This window comes from Amblyomma maculatum, chromosome 1 (genome assembly GCF_055883805.1).
Source record: "Amblyomma maculatum isolate TAMU_Amacu chromosome 1, ASM5588380v1, whole genome shotgun sequence".
NCBI lineage: Eukaryota > Metazoa > Arthropoda > Arachnida > Ixodida > Ixodidae > Amblyomma > Amblyomma maculatum.
Window position 1 is genome coordinate 234,007,491 of NC_139344.1, and position 16,490 is coordinate 234,023,980.

A 16,490-nucleotide genomic window follows, 5' to 3' on the forward strand; every position below is an offset into this window, starting at 1 on the left:
GTAGTAGACACGTGTGGACACCACGCGAAAACTTCGTGGGTGGACCGTGGGGGCAAGACAAGCGATCTGTTTCTTTCTTCGCCCGAAAGCAGTTGTCGCAAGTGATGCGCCAGTTTGCTGTGCTACCTAGTATATATGGTAGAGCGGCGAAATTAACTATCCTGCATGGTTTTGCACGGGTTGGAAACGCATCCAACGAGGTCGACAGTCGTTCCCGTATTTCTGCAAAATAGGCCGTGATTGCTGGGCAGCTGTTACGTTTTCAACCGCGGTCGAGGTAGCGAGCTTGAAAACTAGTCGCTGCGGCCTACTTTTGCCGGATGGAGTCACAATGAAAAAGCTTTAGTGTTACGTGGTTTCGGTGCACCTCAGCAGGTTCCTCCTGTCGCTTCACATCCTTCGTAATAGAACTAGATTTTCGACGCACATATATGTGATTTTGTTTATTTTTTCAGAACTTTACGAAGCGCGTTTGTTATCCTTGGATATTCGAGCAGTTTCACTAGAAAGAACCCTGATGATCTCCCATTTACAGTGGCGCTCTGAAGGTTTTATCTTGAAAATGTAATTCAAGTCTTCTAAGAGACGCCGGCTGTTTTCATGAGGAAAAAAAAAAGGAGTATTGTTCCTTTTTTTCGGTCTACAAGAGCGGTATAATTGTTCATGCCAGCCCGGTTACGTAATGGCGTTCTGCTGCAGCAAGCACGCTCCTTTCATCAACGCAAAAGACGTTATTGCGGCGAACGTTATAAAACGCGCGCTCTTTTGTGTTTACTCTTATAAAGCAGTTCGTCGAGCATTTGCGGTGTCGAAACTGACGCGCGAGCTTGGCTGTATATATACATATATATATATATATATATATATATATATATATATATATATATATATATATATATATATATATATATATATATATATATATATATATATATATATGTGTGTGATTATTCAAGTAAAAATAAATAAAAGACATAAAACATAATCCCCAATGCTTTCCTTGGCCTCGCCGACTGTTGGCTTCTTTCCTTCATGTATTATAACGAGCACCCTCATTTTCCCTTCATTTATCCGTTTGTAGCTTACGGGGGTCTCGGTTCTGGCAGTCTTGAAGCCATCGGTAGCGTAAGAGGGTTCAAGCACAGCTTTCGCCCTCGCTCTTGGTCCCGTTCTACGTGACACTTGCGGTAACACAGGACGTTCCACGTCCGCCGCTATGGTTGAGGGTGGCGCTGGTGAACACTCTCAAGGTTCGTATACAGAAAACATTATACCCGAGAAAGTAGCAGGGGGAACAGCGGCCGATGTAGCTCAGTTGGAAGAGCACCGGACGCGATATTCGGAGGTCGTGGGTTCGGTCCCCACCATTGGCACGTTGTTTTTTCTTCTACTTTGTGTTTAATTATCTTTCCCCTAAGCAGATTTCATTACTCATTTCTGTGATTACTCAAGTAAAAATTAAAAAAAAAATACATAAAACATAATCCCCAATGCTTTCCTTGGCCTCGCCGACTGTTGGCTTCTTTCCTTCATGTATTATAACGAGCATCCTCATTTTCCCTTCATTTATATATGTATATATATATATATATATATATATATATATATATATATATATATATATATATATACATACATGCGTCACAGCAGTGCAGTGATTTCTACCTTATCTGTGCATGATGTGGGAGCAGGCAGAACGCATAAATTGGCCACATATAGGATCGGGTGTCCGTCATCGATTTAGTTTATGACCCTCGTTTGTCCTTGTATATTCCACTTCAGGTCGTCCTTGGATGATGTCCGCTTGATAGAGGAGTCTTGTGCAAACCGCCAATGTGCACGCATCAGTACACTAACCATTTGCAGCAGCAGTTATGTAATCTTCCCCAAGCTTTACATCTTCGAGTTCCACTGTAGTCATGAGCGGCGCACTGATACTGTTCGAATCGTGCACCTACGTTTCTCTATATGCCTCGCAATCGCAGGAATCTTTGTAGTTAATTTTTGCCGATGGCGGCTTCGAACTGCATGCTATTATAGTTCTACGCAATATTTTCTTGTCCGTAACAAGAGCTTGTATTTTCTGCTTATAGGCAGGTGACACTGCGTGTTTAAGCCACAAAGTCTAGCGATACTCCTTTCTGAGGCAAACGCGGTACGCGTCCGAATTTCCAAACTGTATCTGCAAGCGCCCTATATGCGTAGCGTAGTATCTCGGGTTGAATGTGGCTGTAACCTCATCGTGAAAGTGGCACAGGAACTGTTTGCCAAACTCGGTGTGCTGCGAGAGGTCGAAGGTTTTCTGGGTTTCGACTTCAGGACTTTTCTCAGACTTGACTCTGCTTCGCGCGTGAATTCCGCTGCCGGTAGCACCCGTCCGCGTCTTTTTTCCCAGCCCCGTGCAAACGAGGAAAATTGGGAGGCTGGAGAGGTTAGGAAAGCGCTGGCTCAGGAGCGCGGACGAGGAGGCCCTTTGGAAGCTTTGACCCTGCGCTCCCGCAGGTTTTTGCCCCCTCCGATGAGCGGGCTATGTGCGGTGAATTTGAAAACGCGAAAGGAGATCGCTGCGTCCATGCAACCGATGCATTGGTGCAGAGCGGCCGAAATAAGTTTCTCCCAGCCTCTTCCGCTCTGGCGCGATTGCCTCGACACGGATGCGTGGCGGCGCGACGAGATAGAGACAGCTTCGGCCGAGCTGTGCGAACCGGCACCGCTGCTGCGGTCGAGAGGAGCTGCTTCTCCCTCCATTGTGTCGCTAATTTCCTCGCTCTTCTCGGTGTCGATTGTCCGGACTTGATGGCGTGGGGTTTGCGAGAGTCAGTCGAGCATAATGAAGACGAGGTGGCAAAAGTGTGCGATCGCTTGCTTTCCTCCCGCCGTGTGCGTTGCATAAGAGCGCCGGCAATCTTTCGCAGGGGCCTTAACCTCTGTGATGCTGCGGGAATATTTAGGCGAGGATGGGCTGCGTATAGGCTGCCGCTGTTCAGTGCGTGTTCCCCGGCGCGTTTGGAATTGAGAACACGCCGGCGGCGCGTGCGCCCTCGGAAGCGGGACACGAGGCGGCGTTCCCTAGCATCCCCGTCACGCCGTGTGGCTTACAATGGCTGGATTACGTGACCTGCGTTACGCGCTCCTGGCGCTTGGAGCTGAGCAGCAACAGCGTTCTTCGATAAACGCAATTCGAGCTGCTCTGCAAAGATATATGCTGTTTTTAAACAGCATTCAGGTTATCTTTCTAGAGGAGCAACTCGATTGGCTCCTTGCGTGACGTTACTTCTGCTGAGAGTAAGGGAGTGCTAAAGCAGTGGTGAAAAGAAGTAGCAGTGGTCGGAATTTAGCGTAAGTGCTTGATCACTGCGACTGCTAAGTCGTTGCAAAATAGTCGCTGCCGATCGCTGTTTCACTCCGTTGTACACAAATTTACCATAAAGGGACGCTTAGGAGGCAGTGAACTAGTCTGGATTTTTATTCTTCGTTTAGATACACATATCTGGCATTAAATATGAAATAAAAAAACTTCATTTTAACATGCGTGCCGAAAGCTCATTTGTGAAATGAATATTTAAACGCTGGATCCCCGCAAAGACTATATCATCGATGCGTTCGTAGCGCGGTTTCTGGTTTTGGTGGACGTGGCCACTTTCGAAAACGTGCGCTAGAAAAGGCTCGAAAAGAAAAACGAAGAAAGGATCAATTGTTCAAAGCACGGCTTCGAGTGAAATGCTTTCTGGCTTGCTGTAGACTCGCCGGAAGGTTCCAGCGCAGGCGAATAATAAACTGCCTCAGTGAAGCATGACAACGCTCGTTACGAGGTCATGGACTAGTTCTCCGTAATGGAGCCATACTTCATTGAGGTGTACTATTGACGCCTGCGTCTCCTCCCCTTATGTACAGCGATCAGTTCACATTCTCGCCTTTCTTCTGAGCATAGCCGCTGCAGCGACCACTAGAAATGTGCCTCTAAGTTGCCTCGATGGCGAGCGCAGCGGAGGCGAGCCCATCGAGGCACCCTATGTGTGTACATCCGCACAGATGGCTTAGCAGCTGGGGCCTGCGCCCGCGCGCGACTCACGCGTCGTGCGGCTGAGCTAGCTGAGGGCGGCGTCTTCATCTCTTCCTCCGTGCTCGAGCGCGCGGTGTGGATGCCACCGACAAAGCCAACCGGAGCGCACGCTGAAAGCAGTGCAGCCACGAGCGCGCTTCCGAAGCAGCGGCAAGCAGCCTGGCTGTATTTAGACCGGGTCGAATCGTGCACGACTTAACACCGTTCGAAAATCGGCGATCCCAGGCCGGTCGGCATTGAGCTTGCGTCCGACTGGCTTTGTGCACGAGGAGCCCTGCTTATTGCGCCATCACGTGCGACCTGCATGAGATAATTATGAATGGAGTTGATTTAGTGCGATTACGGCTACTCGCCGGACGTGCCTCGCCGACGCCTAGATTGGCCGAGCTCGTCTGCCTGGATCCACAGAGGTCGTTGGCGCGGCTGTTTGCTTGCGAAAGCCTCCGCATGGAAGTGCTTGTATTCCGTCTCTGCGATTCAGGGAGTCTCTACTACAAGCACGGTCTGCGGGCGTTTTTATTTTAGCTCGCTTCGTTTGGCGCAGCCGCTCCCTTATCGGCGAAAATTCTTGCTCGATTTTTACGTGAGAAGGAAATGGAGATTTCATTTTCACGCGTAGAGTCAGCTACTTAAGCCTCCTTTTACTTGGTGTGTTTTGCTGGAGGGTGTTACTCGCTGGTAGTCGCTAGCACCTTCGTCTATTGTGAGCTCCTTCACGCTGCATTACTGGCTAAAACTTCTAAAAATCTGTTTTGATCTGTGCTGTGGTGAGCTGCTAAAGTTCGAGATGTCATCGATTCGCGTTAGTTGGACAGTGGAAAAAGTTATTAGAATGCGGCATTCTTCTGCCACCAGCCGTGGGAAGCAATTCAGCACTCGCTGGTGCCAGCACAACCAACCTTAACTTTTATTGCGAGTTTTTTTTTACTGCATGCGGAAATGGCTTTCCAGTGAGTGACTTAGTCGCCTTTTTTTAACACTCAGGTAAACGAAATACTATTTAACTGTATGAGAATATTATTTTAACTTTCTTGTGAATGTTGATTCACGTCACCGCTACAGGAGTTGACTTTGTTAAAAAACATATTAGAACGTTGCCGTAAGACAGAGACAGGCATAGTGACAAGGTTACCGCTGGAAACAGTAGGTAACAACAGCGATTTTCCCTCCATATGCCGCACTATATGCCAAGATTAATCCAGTGGATGCAGACAGGCGCGTATAGATTTACTCCTGATGTTTTTCCAGTTGGTATTGTATTGCATTGTATTTAACCTCCAGAAATTTGAAGGGTGTTACTTTCCGAGTGCGAAAGTCGAATTGCCAATTATTCTTATTATCTTTCCTCCATTAATGGCCTGTGTGCAGTTGCCAGTGGATTTCGGTAGTTTATTTTTCTACGAATCATGTGTGTGCTTCAGCATAACGCAAAAAAAAAAAAAAGAAAAAAGCGTCACCTGTTCTCTACAAATATCTGTTATGACCTGCAAAGGTAACGAAATTGCTTTGTTCATTTCTCATTCGGCGTGTAATATACATGCATGCATGCTTGCTTTCTCTCTCTCTCTCTCTACCGAGAGGGAGTGGTCATGTTCCCGGCAGTTAAAAACAGCACAGAGGCTGGATCTGTAAGTTTATTTTTAGTTTCTTCCCAGTGGCTAACACAGGAGGCCACGGCCTTGTGGCGCATGCCGGAGTCGATGAAGACCACACAGTTAGACGTAAACGCTTAGTTTGCGTGCTTCGTCGGTGTTCTCAGTCACGGTACAGCCGCCCCCTTGTCTTGTCGCCAGACCACTAACTAGCTTGCTGATGAGCGATTATCTCATTAATGGGCTTTCGACGGAAACATGACCGCCTGCGAAGTAATTGTGTAACGGCGAGTTTCTGCGGGTTTCTTTTTCTCTTGCCCCGCAACGGAGGGGGGTCACCCCATGGATTCGCACGCAGAACTCTCCCCGTAGCAAATAGGTCAGATGCACCAACAATGACTACCCGCACGACCGTAACGCAAGCGGCTCTTTTATTAAGCCGCCACTAGTCGACCCATAAAACGGTGACCCTGAACCCCAAGCCGAAGGTGGGTCACCATCGACGGACGGCAGTTCCCGGCAGGACCTTAAATTAGAAATTCCCAACACGCGTCTCCCCCATCTCCTGTAGGAGTCGTTGCCGAGTTCCGAGTCTGTTCGTCGATGTTATAAATAATGACGGTCCCGGTTCTGTGATTACTACTCCATGCCGGAGGGGGCCCCCTGGAAGGTGCGGCTTTTTCGGAGAGTGGCGTCGCTTCTTCGCCGGGGGCCGCCGTTTGCAGATCACTGTGCGCCCCCCTCTGATGACTTGCACCGTTGCGTAAACTTTTCAACTGCGCCCAGCCGCGCTCTAAATCAACGGTAAATACGCGGCATGAAGGTACACGCGATACAGGCACGCGTATTGCTCTTTGTTTCACTTGCCGGCGGACGCCGAGCAAGGCACGCCTGCGCGGGCCGGGGAGGCTCCGTTTCTTCTCCGGAGCTGTTCAGGGCCGTGTTTGGGCCGCGCGGGAACGAGTTTCAAAAGGGCGTTTGAAAAATGAGAGTACGAGCCTCGCTGGCCGCGCGCGGTCTTTAGCAAAAGTACGGGGTTGTGACGGTGGCGTGCCTGTGGTAATTGGCTCCTTATGGGCAACCTGTTCCTTTCGCGAGCATGGCCGCTCTCGCCTCTCATTGGCGGTGCGCGACTTCGCCGAGTCGCCATAAACGTTCCCGACAGCCGCCGTGTACGCACCACCGCGATGAAGCACAAGTTGAAGTACCGGTGAATCGGAGGCTGCTGGACGTCGATCGGCCCTCCATCATGATGGTGGCCTCTCGCCACTTTCCTTCACGACCTGCGCATTGAGACGGCGTCTCAGGCTACACGTTTCGCTCGGCCTAGTTTTGTGGGGACTGAGGAGTCCCTTGGAGGGGTTCAAGCAAACTAAGCTCTATTTCCGACAAGCTAGCCTCTCCCAAAACACACAATATAAAGCTAGCAGTTTGGATTGAAGAGAGCTAAGGATTGTCTCAAATATATACCTCTATAAAAATAAAACGCTGAACAGTAGGGTTTGTCGCGCCACCTTAAAACACGGAAAACATTATGTGTTATGTAATATGAGAACATTGTACTCCGTGCGAAACATAACGGAAAACAGCGCGCAGAAATAGGACAAAAAAAAAAAAAGCGACACGTACACAAAGCGCTCTTTGCCTGTCGTCTCTTTCTTGGCTCCTCTCTGTAGGCGCGGGTTTCTGCCATCTTTACTACTCACCGATCAGCCCAAGCTACTTGCTGTTACCACTCCGTACGGAGCACTGAAAAACCATTTCCAGTGCATACAGCAGTCATTTCTTTTAACGTTTTTTTTCTTGTGTTTGAACCTTAAATTTTATTAATATGAAATAAAAATGCGATATTTTCTTCGGACTTTACTGTTAGCAGCCACAGACGACTAAACCAGTTGAATCGTTCTCGTGATATCGCGATGGCTGGGTTTCACAGTACCAAGAGTTGCACAGATGTGGTTTGTTCATGCCACTGGGACGAAATCGTAATGTCGCATACTTCGCCTGCCGCATTTTTCATCTCCTAATGCGTCCCCAAGGCTCGCAGTCAAGAAAAGCAAAAACTTATTTGCGACACCTTAATATTATGCAGCAGTGCAGAAAAATCTTTGAGAATCGCAATATTTTCCATTTCAAAGTTATATCATGCATGCATAATCGAAAACGCCGCTTTGCTGTAAAATAGTCGATAGTTCTTTTTTCATCGATGCGATAGAATTTTAGCCATTTGGACAAGTTTCGTGGTGTTAGATCTGATACTGCGGCCGAACTGAAAGTCAATCTTCCCGTTCGTTGTTGAGGCGAGTTTGAAACGAGCTAACAAGCATTCTTTCGCTTTCTCTCTTTCCAGGTTGCAGGGATGTGAATGGAAGGGGCATAGCTATTGTCAGCAGTTCCGCATTCAAGGACGTCCCTGAACTGACCCCGTCTCAGTTGGCGCAAATGTTGATGTACTTCTACACAATACCAAAGTAAGTGCGCGTATCTTGTACTTATGCAGTGTGCGCTTCTGTCATTATTTGTCGACGCAAAAGAACGAGTGCGCCCTCCTCAAAACACAGTATTGAAGGTAGAACTGCCTGTAAGAATAATTTGCCTTTGACGCCGCCGTGAAGGATTACAGAAATCTTCACTCGTTTCCTTTGATGAGATGTATTCGTCATTCCTCAGCGCCTTCCTTATCGGCTCTTCCACTGTCTTATTTGGCTAGAGTATGAGCGTTAGAGGCGTTTTATGACGCTATCAGCCTTCGGAAGGTGTTGAAGGGGTATATACAGCATGTTTTGGTGGAATGTTCCTTTCTTCACAATGATGTGTAAGCCATTACTCTACATGGATCAGTCGCTATCTGCAAGCGCTAAGTAATTTATGATCGAATTTCTTCTCTCACCTGTTTCGACCACAACAGTCAATTGATGGCTGTGACGTCAAAGTTCTGCATAGCTCACTTGCGGGATGAAAATAAAATGGACACTTAAGCTCCGCCTTTAAAAGGTATGACGCGATAGCCAAATCTCCTTGTGGATCATGGACTTCGCTACTAGCCCGATTTGTAATCCATTAATTTCTTCCTCTAATATCTGAAACACATAGTCTGTCTAACAGTGATTTGTGAAAGTCCATCCGACATGGACATGGCGGCCGCTTAACCAAGCGGTACGAACGTGGTACCTGCGTAACCAAGAGGCAGCGTGTCTGACTAAATGCAAAGGCCCTGGAAGGCTGATCCTGATCTCATCCTCCCATCTGAAAGGAGAGACCGGAGCTGGCAGCTCCTGCCAGGTCAGCCACGTCATGTGGTCACGTGACGTCAGACAGCCCTACGTCCAACCAGTGGCCTCTCATCCCAGCCACCAACTACCACCTTCCTTAGCCATTCCCGTGTTTTCTCTCTAATAACGTCGGCGCCAACGCCGCGTTTTCTGGGAACTGGGACCTTTACCTCTGCCGCGTTAAAACCACGATTTTTTCATCCCCCACGTGACCTGTGCGAAACTTGGATGTCACATCCTTCGCTGGGCTGTTGAAACCGAAGCAAGGGAAAGAAGAAATGCGACTATAAATTAATTTTTGGCCGCAGTCGGATGCGGCATGGTGATCCGTGCATAGTAATGTTTTGCGCATGATTACAATTGGTGTAGAGCACTCCTTGTGATAAGCCTCCAGACGATTTTGAGCAGCTTTATGGCAGTTAAAACGGTTCCAATCTGTGGACTGTTCATTGAAAATTCATTATTTATACTATTACTCTAGGGAGTAGGTTGATTCCAAAAGCGTCATTTTTTTTTTTTTTTTTTTCAACGTTTAAAAGGAACTCTGCTGATTCGTTTTCTGCAGTTCTATGCCGTTTTCGCGTAGGGTGTATATACCCTACACATAGCTTTATGCTGACAAAACAAGACAAGTCCTTATGTGAAACATGTTGAGACGAACTCATAAATGATGTTTTATTCCCACGGAGAAAACTCGAAATACTAAGCAAAGTACCGTACATTTCACTGTTTTACAGAGTGCACATACCTATTCATTCAACGTTGCTCTCAGGAAAAAAACAAAAACAAAGTTGATTCTTTGTTTATCTTTACCTTTTTAAATTAGGTGTTCAGCTGTACATTCGAAGCAATTTACTCCATTTAACATAGCAAACATTTCAACCTCGTGTTTAGCGCATGATAGCCCGAGCTGCTCATGTGCCAACAAAAAGCCAACACACCACAACACAACAAAAGGCACTCATTTCCTGCTCTCTAATTTTCTCGGTTGGTACCCTGTATGACGGCGAACAATTCTCGATTGCGGGTTGAAAACACACTTGCGGGTTGAAGGCACACAAGGCGCAAACCAGAAATGGGCAAGCTTGTTCCAAGGGGCAAGCTATTTCTTATGGCAAATGGTGAAATCTTTTTTTTTTTTTTCTTTGTCTGTTTGTTCCGAACTCCTATTCCGGTTCTCAGAGGCCAAAGAAAGACTGATAACGAGTTGAGGAAGTTTCGTGCTTTTTGTTACCCGTTAGCTCGCGTCGTTAGGAATCAAGGACAGAGTGCGCAGGCGTAACGCTTCCCAATCACGCTTCTTCCAGGAAAGAAATCAGTGTTCGTGGATTCCTTCTGCTCGTCGACGCCACTGATGCGAGTGAACAACTGTGGAAAATGTTGGACGAAGCGCTGTGTCTCCTCGAGGTTAGTCTTCTCCCCCTGCACCGAGATCTGCGCTGCTTCAAGTGTTTTTGTCCTTTAGTTCTCGAGGCCTCGGAGAACTACGGACACCAAAGGCCTTGTTGCCTTGCTCACGTGTACATCGGCACAAGCTGCTGCACAAACGGAGATCGTATTATTAAAAGACACGCACAGGCTTCACCGATGAAGCTCGGCGTGCGCAGTGATTGCTTCTTCTACAAGGACGAAAAAATATCACCTCATCGCCTTTGTGAAAGGTTTAGAGCCTAAGGAGTTTGACTCTGTGCTAGACCATGCGGTTCGGTTCGTAATCCATGCCCAGTGTTCCAAATCTCCTGCAGGTAACAATATTCCTTGTCATATTCTCTCCATTGGGAGGGACTTCCATGAATTATGAAGGAGCGCTCTTACATGGCGTAGAAGCGGACACCCTGGACTCTAAACTTTCGACAACGACTATGTTATGTTATCTGGGAACCCAGTGCGACAAAACTTTGCTCAAGAAAATTTGATCGCGTGTAGACAGTTTTGTAAAGCTGGCTTTTAATTATTACCAACCTTGACTTGCACAAACGGTTTCTGCTGGAGCCATTCTTGTTGTCTGCCAACAGTCTTTTTTATTTATTTATTTATTTATTTATTTATTTATTTATTTATTTATTTATTTATTTATTTATTTATTTATTTATTTATTTATTTATTTTACACTGCGGTTGACGTTTACCCGCTGGGCAAGAGGCCGTGGTTTTGATTCCATCCCGTGGCTGCACGTCTGTGGAGCTGTGGAGGCGAATGCAAAAAGCCCCTCGTGCGCAGATTTCCGAATTAATCTAGAACCCTTTATTAATGACATGCCTCATTGACAGTGTTGATCTCGCACCACAATCCCGCGTAATAATTAATAAATTAGACTTAGGGAATATATGTTCTGCCAATAAAGAACTGCTTTCGCTATTTCCTCTTGGAAGGTACTTTTGGGGGCTATTGAGAGAATAACGTTTCTTTCTTTTTTTTTTCTTAAAGGCTTCTCAGGAAAGCCCGCCACTATTTTTTAAAAATAGTAATTGTGATGTAATAAGATTACTTTTTTGGTATAGCAGTACCAGTGTTGGCGGATGCCATAAGGAGGAGAATAACGTTACCTACGCTAATTTAAACTCTAATGTTTAACGTTTCACATATTACAGATACGCGCCTAGTTTCAACGAAGAAATCTGTGGCTGATAATTCATAATAGCCAAATCAGTTTTCAGAATTTTGAAAATGTAGTTACTCTTCGCTCTGCGGCTCTACTAACTTTAGTCTCTATGGCGCAATTCGGAAATCACGAGCCTCTGCGGTGCGTGCGCTCAGTGACGTCATCAAAACGTGGCACATGTGTCACGAGACTTTTTTTTTGCCAATCAATCAGTCAATCAATCAATCAATCAATCAATCAATCAATCAATCTATATATCTCTATTCCCTCCTTTAATTTTCTCTTTCTGCGTTTCGAGCACATGTCTAAATGAATCGTCGGGGGCCGCGCCGCGTTGGTAGCCATTCAGTTAGCCGACCATGTCTTTATTATGCTTTCTTTTTGCTTTTACAGGCGAACATTAGTAACGCGATCGACACCATAGTTGTGGCGAACTCTCGCTGTGCTCTGGAAGTCAAGGCACTCCTACCTCAAACAAGGACCAAGGTACAGTCGCCATGTCTGCTTGCGCTCGCATTAGAGAATGCCGCCAAATACTTCTTCATCATGCTTGCATGGTATGCGCCTTGAAGAAGCGAGGAAACGGACCTCTAGCTCTATTAAGGCTAGTGGGGAAACTCGCTGGGCGTTATAATGCATTTTTCTGATACGCTTTTTGTAGGCCTTTCTCAAGTCGTTTTGTAGCCTATTTGTTGCCTGCACATGCCCATGTCCTTTTTTATACTTTAGACGTTTTGGGGTGAAACTGCGCCTTTAAGGGTATGACGAGACAGCGTTGGTGGCTCCTGTCTGCGGCTGTTTTTGCGAATCCTCACTTAAACATTCATCCTTTAAGTTGTGCCCCTATTATTTCGCACATACTCATTAGCATGCAGTCTTAAGCTATCTTATTATATGACAGACCGCCCAACGTAGACGCAGAGCCCCGCTTTAATCAGACCGTACGAGCGTGCCTGCGTGGCCAAGGGGTCGCGTGTGTCTGCATCTCGTGATCCAACCGATCCCGTGCGATGGGTGCGCATCGTGTTACATATTCGGTGGCAGAGCTACGTCCAGCTGTCCAGATCTAAGGTACATATTTTGAGCGTGCAGTTTTGCGGGATTTATAGGTTACTGTTTTGTCGCACCGCCAACCAGGCTTCCTTGCGTGCCAGCTTGACTTTGTTTTTTTAAAATCAGTTTGAGAACGCCCTATGTCAGTCCGAACGGAATCGCAAAGCCGCATGTGGTGTGTATCGCATTGCTTTCTGGTTTCGGGAAGGCTTCAGAGTGGAGGGGCCTTTGCTGTATGCATGTCCGTCCACAGTTTGATGTAACAAAATGTGCCCGCCATTTGTTTTCTTATCGAAGAAATGCCTTCCCTGAGCTTCCTCACATGCCCCGAGTATGTCGACCTTGTGTGTGACGTGCGGGCATCTCAGCGCATTTCCCACATGTACTCGATCCAAGCACCCCCTTTTTTCAGTCCCCCCCCCCCCCCCTTTTTTTTTTTTTCGCGTCGATAACTTGACGAGACGAACGCGAGAAATAAGAATTCATGTGCCAAACTTGGCAAGCATCTTCGCAAATGCGATTCCAGTGCTCTTGGAAATTCAAAATCGTTAAACTACGGTATTTACGTACTGACGACAAATTATTCCGTTAGAATAACCGTAGCGCAGTATATACTATAGAGTTCGTCATTGAATGTGGGCGCTAGAAAGTTGGTTTGGTAATACCCCGGCTTATTCTTAGGTTGTGCACGTGACCTCTCAAGACAAGCTGCTCGAGTTCGTGGACAAAGACAACCTGCTTCCAGAGTTTGGGGGAACCTACACTTACGATCACCAAGAGTGGATGAGCTTCCGGAAGGTATGTTGCTTCAGTCTTGAACTTTAATAAAGGCTAGACAGTCGCGTGAATGCATGACTGATTTAACACATTTTTGCTTTTTCACTCGGTCGCAGTCCGTGTAGTCATCGCGTTCGCTAGCAGATGTCGACAATTACAGCAGCATTCCGCCTATCGGGAATAGGAATCATTGCAATGTTAAGATCTTTGTCGTACACGTTCAGAATGTAATCAGATGGCATATTAAACGCTTCAAGTCCGATCAGAGGGTTTGCAAATTTTATTTAAATAGTGCGCTTAGACAGTATTTCCTGCGGTGCGTGAGCGCAATGTTCCGTGAAAACATAACGGCGAACAAAATCATTGACCCACTTTTTTTTTTTTTTTTTTTTCACGAGGCATCTTTATCTTATGTTCCTGTCTTATGCCTATAGTTTTGTCAAAATGCACATCGAATAATCTCCATACTTGCGAGCTTCGCTCCGCTACGCATACTTTCTATTACCCGTGACAGTTTCTTAGTGGCTATGGCCTTCAGCAGCTGTTCAGGGCTTCGGGGTCTAATCTCGGCCACCGCGGCTGCATTAAGTGGAGGCGAAACGCAAAAATACGTCCTCGCGCTAAGACTTCCGTGTGCCTCGAAGTGGCCCTCGTGGACGATATTTATTAGGTGCCTGACACTGGCGGATTAGCTGTTATCTCTCATTATTGCTTATGAAAAAAAAATAATTTTAGATTTGCCACACATGTTATGTTTCACACTTTGGCTGCAGTAGGTTTTCTTTGGGCGTGCCCTTACATTGCGACGCGAGCAGTGGAGACATCACCGTTCATGCTCACTTTGCATAACTGTGATCCTCGCAGCGTACGCACCTATTGCAGTCAGCGTGATGTATGTATGTATGTATGTGTGTGTGTATGTATGTATGTATGTATGTATGTATGTATGTATGTATGTATGTATGTATGTATGTATATATATATATATATATATATATATATATATATATATATATATATATATATATATGTATGTATATGTATGTATATAATAAGAACTTAGCCTGCGTCACTAAGTTTGCATGAAGCGCCACGCACCTTCCTTCAAGTTAGCTAGAGCCGTGGTTAAGGTGAGGGATATTCTGGCTCCCCAGTTCCTGGAGCCGTTTGTGTCCGGCTGTCGGCTGTCCGGGCGGCAACTAGTCTCCGTGATGCAAGAGCTGCGAACGAGCCGTGTGCCACCATCGTCAGCGCTGGCGCTGCAGCTGATCGACGCCCAAAAGCGGCACATCCAGGACACCTTCCGAGACGAGCAGCTACGCCACCTGCAGGAAGAGGGAGACACCATCCTGCAGGAGCTGCAGGCCTACCGCGCCCGGTCACCGCACAACCTCGACTACCGGTACGCATACCTAGGCAACCTCTCCCGCACAAGCTCGATTTTAAGGCGAGAGCCTTTAATGCTTCATCATTGTCAGCAGGAGCTGTCGGCAAAGGGCGTCGCACTTTCGAGAGCGCACCATATATGGGCATTGATAAACAGTAACTGATTGAAAGGTAGTTAGTGGGCGGGTTAAGCGGTTCAGCATCCTTGTCTACCATGAGGGACATAGTTAAAAATAAATAAACCTTGTCTCCACCTGGAACCGAACCTCCATCCCTTGGATCCCCAGCAGAGCACTTTACCAACTGCGCCTAGCCCCGGATCGTGAAACGTTCCTCATAATTGCCCCTTGTCTACCGTGAGGATAGTGGGATTCCGCGAGTGACGGATGTTGCGCAGTTAATTTCCTGAATTATAGAACGCCGGTGAACTTTCATGCATTCAATAGAATGCTGGTTGTGTTCGACAAGGGGTGCGCCATGTACCGTCACGACAGGTCATGACGTCACCAGACGATTCATGCATAGACGAAGCTGACCCCGCCGGGCGTCCGATCCAGGCGCGTGCGGCGCCTTTCATTTAGCCCTTCCTTGAACGCGGCGTCACACAGCAAACAGAAGCAGACCCAGATGTCTAGGCGGCGTTAGTACAGCAGGCAAGAGCGGCATTTCAAAAAATGCGCAGTATCTGTCAACTCTCCGCGGACACATGTAGCACGCTGTAAGGGTAGTGAGGAAAGTGGGAGTTAAAGAAGAGAGGGAGATAGAGGTGCCGTAGTGCAGGGCTACGATACACCGCGCTATAATGGCTTTCGCCTCATCGCACTTTAGTGGTCCAAAGTGCCTTCTAGAATTTTTTGAGCAGTTCTGAAGGGCCTCAGCCGACACGTCTCGGCGGGCCGTCTACCGCGCATGGTTTCGCAGTATAGATGGGCTGACACGTTCTCAAGGAACTAATTAACTGAATACAGCATATTCAGGAACGTGCAATAGTAAGCCTGTCTGTTTTCTCGAGTACACATGAATGAAACTAATTGCGAATTCAAGTGGGAGAGCAGGTGCACTCGAGAGCACTTCGAAAGTGCTCTCAGACAATCGGACGCCCTCCAGTGGGAGAGCAGGAGTAGAATCACTGGCTTCCAATGGTAGAGGAGGAGGGCTTTTCCTCCGCTCAGAGCACCCGAGTGCACTCCCGGCTGCTCTCTCGTCGAAAGCTAGTGTAAAGGAAGTCACATGGCATAAAGCGTCATATCCGCGCCATTGTATTTTTCCTCTTGAGTCGGCGACGCTCAAAATGGCGGCTGCAAAGCGTCGGAGCTCGGCGAGCTCTTCAGAATCAAGCGAATTTGCGTCAGGAGCGGAAAGCATTACTCAGGTGCTGTATGCATGGTTTGAGAGTTGCTGCTGGCGTCGAAAGGGCCAAAGGAGGCAGATCGCCGCGCTGTGAGAACAAAGGCATACAAAACGAGCTGTTCTCCATGGCCATTGCGGGCAGGCGAAGAATGCTGGGGAGAGAAGTGCGGTCACGTGGTCCTGGCGCGCTGCTCTCGACACGCAGAGAGCGTTCCCGTGGGAGGACAGTTACACCCTCGCTCGGCGTGCTCCTGTACTGCTCGGCAATGCTCGGCGCCTCTGCTCTCGTCCCCCCAACCGAATGCACCATAAGTGTGCATGAGACTAGCAGCGTATTTCACGTGTGAGCTTAAATCATTCAGCCTTGTTCTGTTAACGGCGTTTCAGCAAACGAA

General features: G+C 47.3%; 1 protein-coding gene across 3 annotated transcripts in view; it reads left to right on the forward strand.

Moving 5' to 3' along the window:
- The window catches only part of LOC146205910 (puratrophin-1-like), a 353,992-nt gene that overhangs the window by 226,111 nt on the left and 111,391 nt on the right, over positions 1 to 16,490 (forward strand). For all 3 annotated transcript variants that reach the window (XM_084590570.1, XM_084590571.1, XM_084590572.1), the window contains 5 exons: positions 8,006 to 8,126; positions 10,235 to 10,334; positions 11,923 to 12,015; positions 13,264 to 13,380; positions 14,514 to 14,761. In XM_084590570.1, the coding sequence (XP_084446696.1) occupies positions 8,006 to 8,126; positions 10,235 to 10,334; positions 11,923 to 12,015; positions 13,264 to 13,380; positions 14,514 to 14,761 (679 nt within the window). The remainder of the gene's footprint in view (positions 1 to 8,005; positions 8,127 to 10,234; positions 10,335 to 11,922; positions 12,016 to 13,263; positions 13,381 to 14,513; positions 14,762 to 16,490) is intronic.